This window comes from Apus apus, chromosome 3 (assembly GCF_020740795.1).
Source record: "Apus apus isolate bApuApu2 chromosome 3, bApuApu2.pri.cur, whole genome shotgun sequence".
Taxonomy (NCBI): domain Eukaryota; kingdom Metazoa; phylum Chordata; class Aves; order Apodiformes; family Apodidae; genus Apus; species Apus apus.
In genome coordinates, this window is record NC_067284.1 from 28,768,695 (window position 1) to 28,784,970 (window position 16,276).

Here is a 16,276-nt window from a genome sequence, read left to right on the forward strand (position 1 = left end):
TTTTTTTTGTTTTGTTGGGTTTTTGTTTGTTTGTTTGCTTCTTTATTGTTGTTGTTTTGTTTTCTTATAATCAGACCTCAGGTTCTCTTGTAACCAATTGTAATAAAATCAAACCTTTGACTTAAGGAGAACACCTCATCAGAGTGCTGGGGATGACTAGATCAGTAGGTAGCACTAGCTGCTGTATTTTTTATAGCAAATCATTTACATGTGGATTGAGCCTGTGAAAAATAGTGAAAGTGCTTGTTCCTCAAGCTCTCTAATCTGGTCAGACTACCTGTTATGTGCTTTCTCTGACCTTAGTGAGTTCTTCTTTCTCCCTTGCAGAGCTGGCATTCCTAACTTAAGGTATGCAAAACTTTATCATTCCATACCTGCTCTGTGGCCAGTAGTGCTACTGCAGATTGTTAGCAATGGGAGTCATTGATGAACTGAAAGGTGGGTGAGGAGGATGGAGGCAGATACTGTAAGTCTTTATTAAGGATATAGATGTTACAGGTCCAGCACACAGTAAGATTTCAGCAGCAGTACTTTATATGGGTAATTCATATCTCTGCTCACTTAATCAATCAAATCAGAGCATATCCCTGTCCAGATGGTATTTTCTTCAGTATTAGTATTGTGGCTTTTATGGTCAGTTCTCTTGCTCACTCTTTCCCAGCATGTTTTTATAGCCTAAAATTCTTAGCCTGTGTGACTGCTTACTTGATTTCTTCACCCATCCTGGGTTTTCATAACCATCAGGCATAAACTCAGTATTTTTATGTGGGTGAGTACATCAGTCACTGGTATAAGCATTATTTCAGGTACACAAGAGGAAGAGTTATGTTTGAGGTAATCCTTCATCTCATGATGTTGGCCCATCTGGAATTGTGCTAGAATAGTGGTCTGAAGCAACACAAGCACCAGCCTCCTCCAGCTACAACATTAGAGCAATAAACATATCTACATGAGTTGCTTTGCTGTAGTTGCTTTTCTGCTCCATACATGCATGGTCTGGCTGTGCTCAGATGAGAGACCATAGGCATTAGTGTCCATTTGTGGCAAAGAAGATCTGGGCTGCAGACCCTTTATGCAGGCCACATGCAAACCTAATGCAATGCCTATATCCTGAGTGTTGTGGATATGGAACTGGGGAACACCTCTGCTTTGTAACAGGAGTTCCATTAAATATGGTATTTGAAGTTATTAATTTCAAAAAGCTATTTTGTGGTAGTGTGCTATACCTTTAATTAAATTCTGGTGTTTTAATACCTGTGTTATACACATATGTGTGTGTACATGTGTTCTCTCCTGGTTAGTAGATTCTTACAGATAGTGAAGACAGTCACAAAACCCAAGACTACATTTAGTAATGTGCTCAATGTGTCACCTACCTGAATCCAACCAAATATTTAAGATCCAGATATCACATATTTCTATGTGTCGGTTTGCGTGTATACACACACAATTAATGGATCTACATAAACACACATTTCTCTACTATCCTATAAAAATATAAAATTTGTTTGTAGAATTTATGTTCAGCTTATATATAAAATTGAGTTGCCCACCAAATTATTTACTCTGATCCATTGGTCTTACCTACTCTTACCTTTTGTTGATGTGGCTTCACCTTCAATATATTCTTCATTCCCAATCAGAAATGTTCATATTGAATTTCTTATAGATCAACAGAGCTGCTGATTTCATTTTAAGTAATGTGCTTTCCATGACAGGTCGTTCTTTGGTTTAAAGTAGTTGTTATTTGTCACACTGACAGGTGCACCTACTGCGAAATGCTGGCGATGAAGTTACCATCACTGTTCAGTACCTCAGGGAAGCTCCATCATTTTTAAAGCTTCCGTTAGGTAAGAGGAAATTAACAAATAGGAGTAATTTGTTTTCTTCTCTGCATTATTCTCGTAATAAGATGAAAGAATGAGGGATTAAATTCTTGAGTGTTTCAGAGGAATAGAAAATTGTGTGTGCATTTTATTGCTTAAAATATAAGAATCTAATGCATACTGCATGACTGTAGACAGTAGTACAGACTGCTTCTATATAGTTCATTCAAAATAAAGTTGAAAACCTCATTAAAATACAGTACAATCATGAGTGATAGCTGAAAGTTTTTCTACAGAGGCTTTGCCTGAATACAATAAAATAGTCTTTACAAACATGTAAATCATACATTCACACTGCAAGGTATTTTCAGGACACTTACAAACATACAGATAAGATTAATTGTGCATATTTAATACATTTCTTTGATCTTTTGGTTATTTTTGTTAGGGAGCAGAATTGCAATATGACAACTGAGCACGTAACAGTAGCAATAGTAAGTTGTTTTTGAAAAATGCAGATGAGGGAAAATTTTGGTTCTTCTGCTTAGCATATAAAAGTATTCAAGATACTCAATTGAAATCAATGTTGCAAGTAGAAAAGTGTACCTAATATATCAGCTTACTTAATCTTATTGCACCACTTTATTTTACATATGATTCTATTTGCAAATTAAGCAAAACAGATTTAGAATATGTCTTGTTCTGGGGATTTAGATAAGTTGTGCTCGACTATTGTTTTTTCTTGATTTCAGCAGAATCATAGGTCTCATATATCTAGCTCTTATCATTAGAAGAGTGACTTTCAGTTCATCTAGATTCTTATGCCTCTTAAAAGCAAACTTGGTGGGCCTCTACTGAACTGAACATTTAATGCTAAAACCTTTATTTAAGCTCCTACTGCATACCATTTCCATCTGAAAATGGAATGTATATTTGAAGAAATCTTACATTTACATTTGGAGATCTTTGTCTGGTCATTGTTCCCTATAATGAAACTTCAGATTTTATCTTTTTACTTGTCTACTGGGTCATCAGACAACTGTAAACTAATGTCTATAATGCCTTTTGTGATGAGGAAATAAGTAAATAAGTTGTAGAAAATTATGGAGGATAGGTCTGCTTTAGGGCCATACACTGCATTTAAGGAGAACACCAGTGGTGGGACAAACCACCGCATTTCAAGAAAGGCTTTTCTCAAGACTGTGCACAGTAGAGAATTCTAGTCATGAAGCATCAGTGCTGCTTATAACAAGCTAATTTGAAGTACCTTAGCCTTTCCTAGCATCCCATAACACTTAGGCATATGGTCCCCTACCTTCAAGCATTCGGTTGGACCAGCTGCTGCGGTTGTGTCTTCCAGTTAACCAGTACGATTACTAAGTACATCATCAGGAATAATCTCTGCCTCCCTGTTTCCTTCTTCCTTCCCTTCACTATGTCATGCCATGGCCAGCAAAAGCACAAGATGTCACAGCAGGGAAATATTTGTCTACAGTTCTCACCACGTTTTTCTGGTCGCTTCACTCTTTCATTATTGTGAACATTAGGATGTAGGAATGTAGGATTTGGCATGGGCTTAGACATGGATACTGATAAACTGTCACTTAAGGTTGAGACAAGGACTGCTTGTTTCTGTATTTGGAGGAAGCTCTTAGCCCAGGATGGTATGCCAGAATTGATCACTGTCTCTTTCGCAGCTGCCTGGGACTCTTGGCCCTTACTAGACAATTATGCAACTGTCTATAATGGAAAATTAAATTATGATAGCAAATATTCTCTGCCATAGGAATTTAATCAGCATTTTTAATAAAACACTGTGGAATGCTTGATATAATTTTGCACAACGCAAATCTTTCTCAAAAAAAGCTGTCATCAGGCCTTTATCAGGAAATGGCATGGGCCAGCAGGGTTGTTAACTGGCTGCTTCATTGGGTTGTCTGGCTCCATAGCAAGGATAATTCCTCATTGCCATGGCCTCTGGTTTGCTCTAAGGTTACTGTCAGCTAGAGAGAGGATAGACTTGTGTTTCTGGTAACCAAAGGAAGTAATTTTGTTTTCTGGAGCTGGGTCAGGAAGTTATTAGTGGCTAGAAGGGTTATTTGTTAGCCTGTTACAGAATATTGTGGCATCAGTCCTGGGGTGCAATCATTAAGGATTCTCTGGAGCTAAGTCCATTACCCCTCCCAGAGTTGAACAGGGCTTGTAGGATCCTTTTAGATAAGATTCACTGCTGCTGGGAAGACTCTTCTGAATATTTTATGGTAAAACAACCTCTCTTCAGAATTTCCTTTTTTGATAGCTATACCTAATTATCAGAATATTCAGAAGTTGTAAAGCTTGTGTTGTAATTAAAAATTACTAGGAGTTTTTAATTTTAGTTTTGTAGTTGTATTGGAATGGGCTTTTTGTCTATTGGAGGTTGCCTATGACAATATTAGCAAGTTAGATACATGAGAATTTATTTATATACAAGAAGTCTCTAGTATCATTCAGCAATGATGATCATAAAACAAATTGTTCCAAAGTCTCACTGACTACTTTCTGTACACTTGTCTGCTGTCTTACATTTTGGGGGTTTTGTTCAATGTTTAGAGATTTAAGGTAATCCATTAACTGAAATAAACAACCAGCTGTTGATGGGATTCTAATTTGACCAGAGCTTTAATAGAGACCTTTCTAGAAAGCTTAAGGCTTTTAAAGTTAAAAATAAAATCCAGGCTTTATTAAAATCAGGAGTAGAACCTAAATTTTTAAGTTGAAAAATCTCAGTGATTCTGTTTAAAGAATTTATTAAAACTCCTATCTGTACCACTGCAAATGAGCTCTTGCTTTAGGTTTAATGTCATCTAGCTTGGTGATTTCCTGAGTTACTACTAGATGTGCAAAATCCCCTGTAATCTTTACAAAGTTTCTTTCCATTATGTTGGAGTTCTGCTACCCCCAGGGGCATCTCAGTGTCTTTTGTGAACTGCAGATTCCTTATTATCTTTTTCTCTTTCTGACCTCTTCTTACCTTACAAGGTAAGGTGTTTGGTTTTTTTCCTGAGTATACTCAGCTATTGCTCAGATGCAGATCAGGCAAAGATCTCCTTGACCACCGGTTTATTCCTAACCTAGAATTCTCCAAAGAACAAACATTCCACAGGTGAGAATGAGCAACTTAAACAGATGAAGCCTGTAAAAGTGTAAGTTCTCATTTCTCATAGGCTGGGCATCTAACTATGATTTGGGTGGGATAGGAGGAGAGCTAGGCAGTAATGATTGCTGGAAGCCTCGCAACATGCCAAATACCATTTTTTCCTGGCATCAGCACCCATCAGGATACTGTATGGTACTCATGGTGAGGGGAGTTACCCATAGCAGATGTTTTATTTTACATAAACACTTTGTTTTGATAATCTTTCTTAAATTAATGTTCAAGCGTTTGATACCTGGTATCTAATATTGATTTGGAGTCTCATTTACTTGTGCTAGACTAGTGGATAGTATAAGATTTACTTCGTGTTAGTATATTTTGTATCATGTATATCGTGTGTGTAAATACTGTGTTTTCTTCTGAGAGCAGGGAGGGAAGACTACCTGATTGCTATAGGGCTGTCATGTGGGAAGGCAAGCAGAGTTCCTTGGAGGGATCAGAGCACTGCACCTTCCTTCCATGAAAACAGTTGAGCTTATACATGGGGAGCTTCTAAAATGCTGAATGAAACCATGAAGGAGAATAGTCCTTTAGTGAGTGATGCAGGTTAGGCAGGCAGTAGACTAAAAGACTTCAGAACTTTTTTGTAATCAAGTATTGGAGGAGGAAAAGCCTGTGAGAGACTGTGAAGTTTATTGTGACTCAGAAAAACAAAGAAAGCTGCTGAACTGAAAAGCAAGTCTGCAGGGACACTGTGGGAGGAGGGAAAGTTGCTGCTTAGCTTATAATCTTACTTTTCCCATGCAGTGGATGTCAGTTTACTTTAAAAAAAAAATAAATAAAAAGAAAACATCTAATACATCATTTTGCATCATGCTGAAACCTGGATATAGATATTTGAAAATACTAAAATCCCTGTCTTCTGATAAGTTCAAATTGCTGGAGAATTGAAATAATTACACTTCAAGAATCTGTTTGACTCATGGACCTGTTGTAGTTGTCTGCTGCCAGAGACACTGCCTTAACAAGCAGACTCTTCAGTGGTGAATTTAATGTCACCTTCTTAATTTCATTATTTTTATTTCTAAAAAGAAAAGTAGAAATTATCTTCTCTTCCATCAAGTCACTGTGGTCATCTGTGAGTCTGGAAATAACTCTGTGTGGTCTACTGTGCACATATAGTAGCTACAAAATGTAGTAGCTAGCTACAAAAGTCAGTGCTTGGTTTAGACCCATCCAAACAAAGCGTAATGGTTCCTTCTGCTGACATTATCTAACACTGCACAGAAAGAATTCCCAATGAAAACAGTGTTGAAACTTCAGGATTCAGAGTATAGTTCTGAGACCTCAGCACTGAATTGACAGAGACTTGTCATGGAGAAAATGAGCTTCTGTTGAACTGAGTTCCATTTTGCTAAATCTTCCAGCTATGTAGAATACATACAAAAATGATAACTAAGAATGACTTTTTGACTTCTATGATGTTAGACTTGAGAGACATATTAATATGAAATTATTTGCAGGCAATATCAAGTGACTTCTTCGGGTGGAAAAATGACTTTTCAGTGGTGATTAATATAATGCTGTGAAACTGATTTTACGTGCTTTAGTAAGAAGACCAAGTGCTGTCTGACAGTAATTGCATATTATTGGTGCTATAGGTTAACATTTTACATTTAAGCGAAAATTACACAGTGATGTGACTTTATGCTTTTTCCATTATTGTATGTTACAAAAGTCTGAAGATTTCCTGGAGTCACTTTTAAGGACTGAAGCAGGATCATGATGCATAACTGATAAAGGAAAAAGTATCTTGAAGAATATAACTGTATAATCTTAAAATATTAACATAGTATCAACATTTCATGTTGACTGGTTGCTTTTCATTTCTCAGTTTGAGAAGGTGCATTTTTTCTTGAAAGTAATTGACATTTTAAAAAATATATAAATCCATTTATAAAGTGTATGTAGGTGTACAGTTAGTACTTGCCTGAGAGTTTCTTACTAGCTTTGTTTATGAATACCATCCAAGGTGAGACTGTCAAGACTCAAAAGGAAATGTATTTATTAAATCAAAGGGATTTGTGTAACTGAATTTCTTACTTAGTTTTGAATATGTCATTCTCAGTGAAAAAAGGCTTAATCCTGCAAACAGCTAAGCATACAAGGAATTCCCATGAGCACAGCTTCTATAAAATGATAGCTAGGTACCTATTTTCTTTCTAGACATAAAGTATAACGTATGGACATTTTACTGACTGTCCTTATAAAATTCATAAGGAATTATTTTTCTTTATTTGATTTTCAGGTTCCCCTGGACCATCCAGTGATCACAGCAGTGGAGCTTCATCACCTCTCTTTGACAGTGGCTTACATTTAAATGGAACCTCAACTAACACTGTAAGCAAATGAATAATATAAACATGGTGTAAGCTATGCAAGTTCTCTTCCCATTCTGAGCTTCAAAATTCTAGTGCAGGACTGTAAGACTACCCTATTTTTGGTTTTGTTGTTGTTTACGTGCTAGTTTGTTTTTTAAATTGATTTTCAGTGCATAATCTGTAAAATTCTGTGCTTACAAAGTAGTCAACGTGTGGCCCAGCTTGTAGGAATGAGCACAGTAAGATTTAATTATTTTTAGGTTTTAATTAATGTGAACTTTTGTCATACTTTGTATTGTGCTGTTGAATTTAGTCCAGGTAGAGATGCTGAAATGTACATGGAATTCAGAAAATAATGTAAAGATGAATTATTGAAGCAAATTTTATGATAGGAAAGAAGGGGCAAAAAAGAAAGAAATAAAATGGGAAAGCAAACTTAGGGGGAGGGGAAAGATCTTCTGCTTTAGTCCAGAGGATATTCAGTTATTTTTTTCTACAGTGAACAGATATGATTTAATTAATTGCAGCATTGTGAGGAGAAAAAATACTCTTTCTCCAGGATAAATACCATTCACCCAAGTCAAAGAAAATAGGATGTTTTCATAGGCAACATTGTTGGTCTTTTAAAAATTAAGATCGAAGATGTAAATACCAACTATACAAGGACATGGATCTTCATGCTCAAAACTTGTTTAGCTCTTAGCAAATCTCAGCTGTAGTCTTTCAGCTGGATATTAAATTTTGCAGAAGGAATGCCCAGTGAATGGAGTGAAGGCTGCTTCTTTCCTTGGTTTTCTCTTTTCTTTCCTACTTTGTCAGAGATGTCAGTGTCTGGTGCTTGTTGGATTTCTCTCAAGCTGGTACTTTTTTGAGCACTGTGTCTCTTAAGGTTTGTTTTCATCTGATAAATACATATATCAAAATATAAATACATTATATACATATGAGAAATAAATAAATCTAAATATGCTTTTCTGCTCTGATATCTGTATCTTAGTGCTTGGGATTCAAACTGATGATAGATACAGAAGTTTTAATATTTATTTGTTTTTAATAATCCAGATAATTGTTACCTTTATTTACCTTGTACTGTTGTCTTGCTTAAGAATCACAATCTGTCCTCAAGGTCCAGCATTGTGAAATGCCTGTCTGCCAGGTGCTCTGCAACAAAGTCCTTTATGCAAAGATCTTATGTTACAGGAAGAGGGCTATGGTCAGGTGATTGCATGAGCATTTTTTAGTAAATGAATGCATATTAAGTGCTTGAGTGAGTGTGCCATAATAACTTTCAATAATTGTTATGATTGTACTGTGGGAATTACACACTTAGAATTCTATGCATTATAAAAAAAAAAAAGTGACAGGAGTTTTGTAGACTTGTAATAGAGTGATTTAGAGTTAGTTGCCAAGGTAGCACACAAAAGACTGTGCTTGAAATATAATTTGAAAAACAGAAAGTATGAAAAGGGGAACACTAAGGTACTATCTTGTTTTTATACGGCACTTAGTTTTTCTGAAGCTTGATATAGTCACATGAGGAGCCAAGTATGCACCAGACATTATGACAAGAAGTCAAATGAAGCAAAACAATCTACCTTGTATCTAGCCTAACAAAATAGTCATAATCTCCTGTCATAGGAAACAAAATGAAATGGTCAAATTATTATTGTGAAATGCAAAAGCAAGTTTCCAAGTATTCTGAGCAGGCTTTTGATGTGTGTGGTCAAACTTTTATCAAACTAAGCTGTGAATGCAACTGAGCTATGATCAGATCTTCAGAAGTGGTTATAAGTGTTTCTCAACTACCCGCTAGTGAATGCTGCTTCTTTCCTTATTAAGTATTTTCATTTTTATGCTAAAGGAAGGGCAAACATGAAATTTCCTGTAATGGTATTGCCCTGTAAGGGTAAGGATTTTTAAAACCCTTTTTAACATCACTGTAGTAGGGGAGATCTGACTCACTTTGAGTATTACAACTTGTAAGACCGTGTTGCAGTTGTATGAACCTTCCTAACCACAGTCAGACCCATGCCATGTTAGACAATGCACACATATTTATGCATAGAAGCACAGCTCCAAAAAGCACACAATGTAAAGGAAAATACAGGAATGAGAGGTAAGGAATCAGCCAGTTTTACCAAACTGTCATTCAGCACATCTGTTCTGAAAAACAATAATACAGAGGCACTTTATCTAATGCTGTGTTCAGGCTGTAAGATTGACATGACACAATAGAACCTGTTGTGGTGTTACTACGTTGTTTCCTATAGACAGTAGTTTAGCTATGTTAACATCAAGCTGTTTCTGCCTAATATGATTATACCATTTTCCGTTCTGGTGCTAGCTTGCCTGCGTTAACTATATCTGTATCACCTCTTCTGTAAAGCATCTGTTATATGTGATGTGATATCATCTTCAGGATTGATATACATCCTCCCTATGATATCAGAGCAGTTGGCGGTATAGCACTTTAACAGGGTTCTCTGGAACACAGAGAAATGAGCTGAAGTGCTCTCTTCACACCTAATTATTTTGTGCTTGGGCACTGTGACAAATACTTGCTATGTGGTAGTGGCAGAAACATTCATCTGTATCTGGTTTATTAAACACAATGTGGAATTTCAGAGGGGACCATAAAATGTTCAGAGGAGTAAGTCTCTAAGCTAGTGATTACAGGTTGTTTACCTGAAGGATTCTAACTACAAAACAGTGAAGAAAATCTTGTAGAGCTATTCTCCTAGATCTCCAAATATGTTCAATGTTCCAGCCAGATGTTACCCCCAGAAACTGGGGGTAAGAAAAAAAGAGAGACTGGAAATAAAACAAATTCCTGTTTAAGATACCTTTGCATAGTATGATAGTTACAATGTAAATGGAGAATGTAGTAGGTTTTCATTCATTTGAAAATCCAGCTTTTCTGATTTGTCATTGTTTATGTAATTTAGGAACTCTAATTTTTACAGCGTATCTTTAGTTGGTTAAGTGAAACTAAACAGGAACTTAAATTTTTCTAAATTGCTTTAAAGTATTTTTTCCTTGGTAGTTTTGTTTTTTTTTTCATCTGTTAAATTTAGAAGTTTTGTTTTTAAAAAAAGGCATTGCCTACTTCAACACCAAGTACAGGCTTTGAAAAAGAAAAAATACAGATGCTTACCTCTTGGTGGGACCAGTAGGATGCTAAATGTTTTATGTCTATGGTAGTTCTGGTTGCAGAGTGAGAGAATTTCTATGATTAGGACCCAAGTGTGTAAAAGCAAAAAAGGAAGAAGATGCAAGAAAGGGGAGTCGAGACTGTTTTGGAGACTGATTGAGAGAGTCCCTTGGGAGGCAGTCGTGAAGGGATTGTTTAGGCTGAAGAAAAGAAGGCTTAGGGGGAGATCTTTCCATTCTCTACAAATACCTGAAAGGAGGTTGTAGCAAGGTCGGTCACTTTTCTCTAGTAACAAGACATAAGATGACAGGAGATAGCCTCAAGTTATGCCAGGGTAGGTTTAGATTGGACATTTTGACTGAAAGATTTATCAAACACTATAACAGGCTGCACAGAGAGGTGGTTGAATCACCACCCCTGGAGGTGTAGATGTGGTGCTTATGGACATGGTTTAGCACTGGAGTGTGCAGAGTTGGGTTAACAGTTGGACTCTATGATCTTAAAGGACTTTTAAAACCAGAACAATTCTGTGATTCTGTGAAAGCTATTCTGATGGATACTTCAGTGGAGTGTGTGACGTGACCATTACACTGAGATTGAACTGGTGCCCTACATCTGAAAGCTTCACTAGTTTTATTTTTTGAATGTTCCTGTAGTGTCTTCCAATTCAGTATAAACACACTATTGATAATTCTGAAGTTTTATTTTATTCTTCGTTTTTATCATCCAGTAGCTCACTTTAAAAAAGAATAGTTTCAGGATTTCAGATCAATACCATTTCTGTTAGAATGGTTTCATATGTGATACTGATAGACTCTGCCAACTCTTGATCTGAAAATCCATTACTTTCTCTTCCAATATGAAAACAATGTAACTTTAAATTGACTTCCAGTTCAGTGTATCATTTGGTAATATACATGCATAAATGTAATTAATGTAATAAATACCAAAAAAAGAGCTCACTTAGAGGTACAGCCCTGGTTACTCTTGTTAAAGTAATGATCCCCATGTCTTCATTTGGTTGCTCAAGAGGACCTTAAAAGAGATGGACATAGCTAGCTACACTTAAATTTTAGACTGCTGCTGTGCTGAGCACCTTTATGAAATACAATAAACACAATACAAAAAAGTGTGCACCTTTTTCTCCAATAAAAATTGATTTGTTTCCTTTCCACCTATGGAGAAAAACAATCCAAATTTCTGTTTCTTGTTACACCTCTCAAAAATCATAGCAGTAGAAGCTGGAAGAAGCCTATTAAATAATACCTTCCTAGTCCAATACCATAGAATAGTTGGGGAAATGCTCTGAAATTGCTTAATTTAGATTTAGCTATTGAAAGTGCTGTGTTTTTCTGATCCTGATTAGAGTTCATTAGGACTTTGTGACATCAATGAAGTAAAAAGTACCTTTAAAAATCTTATCTTTTGATCTCCCCCATCACTTCTTACCCTTTCAGCAGACTTATTTCTTCTAATATTTAACTCCTGATTGATCAGATTGGTCATTTCTTCTGCACAGAAATTAAACACTTGTTTAATTTCTCAGTAAAGTCAAATTCGGTTTTAGGATTTTTTTTTTTTTTTTTTAATTTAAGAGCTTTAAGAAAAGCTGGTAAAAGGAAATATGGCATTGAAAATATGAAGAAAATCTTATTAGCTGCTAAATAAATTAATACTGAACAGTATTTGCTGCTTAATTACACCTAATAGTTGTTTAAAAACTATTAACTTAAACCACTGAACATTAGCCTGATACTCACACGCCTTCAAAGAAGGCAGCTTCAATTTTTTCAGCTGGACTGGCCTGAATCCAAGTCTGTTTCCACTGGAATAAAAGTCAAAGAGCAAGAAAGGTCAGATAAAAGGTTATGGCTTTGTTATTTATCTTTCAGAAAGAAGTGCAGCAGGATCAGAATGAAAATAATATGCCAAGTAGAGAACAGTAACTTGTATTTGTTAGGTATCTGGTTTAATTTTTTTAATGATACATATTTTCCCCTTACCCAGCCCTGTCACATGAATGCATTGTTTCTCATAGCTCTTAAGAATGTGTTTATTTTAGTTTGCAGCAGCAGTAAAAAGAAAATGGCTTAGGACAGAAAGCCCACTTTATTTTCCTTTTTAAATAATTTCTGATATAAATTGGGTAAGTTTCTTTAACCTTATGTATTTTCTTTTTTCTTTTTCAATTACACTTATGAATGAAATATTTGCAGTGTAATATTTTCCTTTATTGATGGAGCAATTCATCTGACTAGTCACCAGGAAACTGCTATAGGGAGAGTGGTATTGCTCTGTAGGTTGCACTGAGTGCATTGAGTTACTTTCATTTGCAGATAGACAAAGCAGTTTTGGAGAGCAGTGTTTTTTTATTAAGGAATGGTACTCTTCTGTTTGGCCCATGATATTCAGGAGAACAGAATGAGAGCTGTTGAGTAATTAAATTTGCATTTGATTCTTGGAACAAAATCATCTCTCTTTTCTCTTATTACCTGTTCTCCTACCTATGACTACAAATGTGCAAAATTAACCACTTCAGATGAGACCTCAATTATAAAGAGAAGTTGAAGCTCTGTTGTATGAGTAAACGAATTATGACCATTTCTCACCTGTTGCCAACACGGTGATGAAAAAGCTGTCATCTTTCATGTGTCTTAGCAGGGAGTATCAGAAGCCCTTGGTTAAATAGAAATACATGCAGTAGCATTAGTGAGATTTAAGGCTGAATGAGGAATCCGAAGTGTTGGAAGAAATTCTCTTTCTCTTTCTCTTTCTCTTTCTCTTTCTCTTTCTCTTTCTCTTTCTCTTTCTCTTTCTCTTTCTCTTTCTCTTTCTCTCTGTCTCTTTCTTTCTCTTTCTCTTTCTCTTTCTCTTTCTCTTTCTCTTTCTCTTTCTCTTTCTCTTTCTCTTTCTCTCTTTCTCTTTCTTTCTCTTTCTCTTTCTCTTTCTCTTTCTCTTTCTCTTTCTCTTTCTCTTTCTCTTTCTCTTTCTCTTTCTCTTTCTCTTTCTCTTTCTCTTTCTCTTTCTCTTTCTCTTTCTCTTTCTCTTCTCTCTCACTTTCACTTTCTCTCTCGTTCACTTTTCCTCTTTTTCTTTCTGTGTTTTTTTGTTGTTGTTTGTTTTTTTGTTTAAAAAAAACCTAAACAACACTCTTATCCCAGTTAGTGTTTGATTACTGTCCCAAATACCACGTCCTGGTAATGATCAGTGTGGAAACAGAGAACCATAGAGTGATGACCTGTTTCTACATTTGATGTTAGAATAGATGAACTCCAGCAGTTCAGGTATAAATGGTTTATAGTGAAAAATGATAGGAGAATTGAGGACGCAAAAAAAATGCACAATGTTTCGTTCAGTGTCATTCCACCAGTTCCTGTAACAAAATTGACACTGAGCTCCTAGTTAGCTATTCAAGCCAGAGTCAAGCTTCAAATTAGCCCCAAGGGATGTGCACACTGTGTGAAGTTCAAAGTTTCCCTAACCTTGACCTAATTTTTCTAAGCAAGGACAGCATGCTCTATTTGGGGATACAAAAGGCTGCCAAAAGCTGCCTGCAATAGCTGAAGTTCAAGTACACTCGAATGTATAGTGTAGCACAATAATAATCTCAACATATATTTTTCTATTCTTTTGCTTACATACTTTTAATGTTGGGTTTTTATCTCTGACTGCCATTACAGTTTGAGAAGAGACGTAATTACTTCCTGCTTTTGGTGCTGAATTTTAATATAACTGCCTCCCTGTCCCATACCCCTAAGGAAAAATAAATCTAGAAAGGTGTTCCAGGCAAGGTTGTTAAGGTTATTCAGGAACCAATTACATAGTAGCCCAAGGGAAACAAATTAAAGAAAAAGGTGCAAAATTCTGTCCAATAGTCCGTGTTTACTCTATAAAAACATTTTATCCCAACTTGTACCTTACTTGTTCATTAAAAAAATACTGTAATAACTCCTAGCAGCACAGCTGTAATGAAATATTCATTAATATTTCCATTGTAAATCACTTCAAGAGAAACTTACACAATTGAAATGTTTTTAATTTGTTCTTCACTGGTGGAATAGTAATCCCATGGATTTATATGTGTAGCTACTGCAGAGATTAGGGCAGTGTAAGTCCCTAACACATACTGCTGTACAGACTCTCCTTGTAAACAGCATATATAGATGCTTAGTGTCTGCAAAACCACCCTTTAATTAAAAAGCATTAAATGTCTGCAAGAGCACTCATTAAATTTCAAAAGCATGCACGTGATGCAGCATTAGAATTAAATTAGTGTTTCTTATCTGTGATATAAGGGGAGGGTTTCATCTTCTTCCCATTTAATTAAATGTCTGTCAATTAAAATAATGTAAAATAGAGCTGTATAATTAAAAGTAGCTGCTTTCACTGAATTTTAAAGACATCAAATTACTTGTCCAAATTGTTAATTCGTCTGGAAGAGCTTGTTTCCTCTAACTATTAAATGATTTGGTGATGCATACTTCACCAGATAATTACTATCTTCTTAAAGCTGTCACAGAATTGTGCACCTGCATCTAAGCATTCCATTAAGAGTAAATAAACACAGACCCTCTCCTGAAGTGATGCTGCATCAAAGGAATGCACAGGTATCTTGATACTGTTGATAAACCCCTTTGAATTCTGAGACAAGTCAAATGCTCTAATTGACTCTTAGATACAGTAGATGTCTCAATACTGTGTTTCTTTAGCTGAGTATCTCAAGAGTTTCACTCATGTCTCTGCTCCAAGCTTAACGCTTGTTAATTGTGTTGTTCCATTATTAAAGCTAATGAAAGACTCTTTTACTGCTAAATGAGTTGTCTTGTTTCCTTCCCCAACCACTCTATAGCCTCTGTTTCCTGCTGCGCCCTCGAGTAAGTATTAGCAAGTGCTCAGCCATGCATTGGTCGAGTCAGTTCATTGATCCACTGAAAACAAATCCTACCTCTATGTGTATTTATTTTTATGTATGTTGCATGTGTACATACAATATACACATGTATTTCAGTCATAGACCTGGCAAAACTATGGAGTTCATCCAGTTCACTGTGAGTTGAATGGTTGCTGGTGCTGTTGCAAGAAATTATGTAACTCTTTCTTCCTCCAGAAAAAGTGTCAGAGAAATCTGCCTAATTTGAAAAGCATACTGTATTGGTGGCTTTCTTTTGAGTATAAATAACATTGCTGTAATAAATTTATTAATGGAGCTTTGACAAGATGCACTCCAGTTTGCACCAAAAAGATGCAAGAATTTTAGTATTTACTACCCTAAAAGCTTTTACGAAAATCCATTAAAAATTACTGACCAAGTTTTTCTGCTATAGCTTAAATAAAAGATGCTACAAGAAGCCATATTTTAGTGTTTCAACCTGAAAGTTGTTTTTACTAGGAAAATATTTCAATATATAGATATAAAATATATTAATGTTGCTAGCATTTTCATATGCATATTTTACAGAGGTATATTTTATGTTCTTCTAAGAAACTCTCAGCAATGCTCACTAAAAGCAGAAATAGTAAAAATACCTCAAGAGATAAACAATAGCATCATCATAATAATATCTTTGAGCCAGTTTCAACAAGGACAGTCATCTGGAGTTAGTCACGCCTCTTACATACACTGTGTTGGGTAGAAATACTAGTTTATGGAACAGGCTCAAGGCTTTAATAATACACCTGGAAAGAATAAATCCACTAAAGCAAAAAATGGTTGAATTCCAAATTATTTGTAAAGGTCTTGCAGGACACAAGACATAATCACAAGATTTCAGTTATGTTTTTT

At 35.7% G+C, this 16,276-nt stretch overlaps 1 protein-coding gene across 1 annotated transcript in view; it reads left to right on the plus strand.

The window, feature by feature from the left end:
- The window catches only part of SNTG2 (syntrophin gamma 2), a 129,016-nt gene that overhangs the window by 41,772 nt on the left and 70,968 nt on the right, over window positions 1-16,276 (plus strand). Inside the window, exons 7-8 of the mRNA XM_051613790.1 lie at window positions 1,763-1,850; window positions 7,271-7,362. Of these exons, the coding sequence (XP_051469750.1) occupies window positions 1,763-1,850; window positions 7,271-7,362 (180 nt within the window). The remainder of the gene's footprint in view (window positions 1-1,762; window positions 1,851-7,270; window positions 7,363-16,276) is intronic.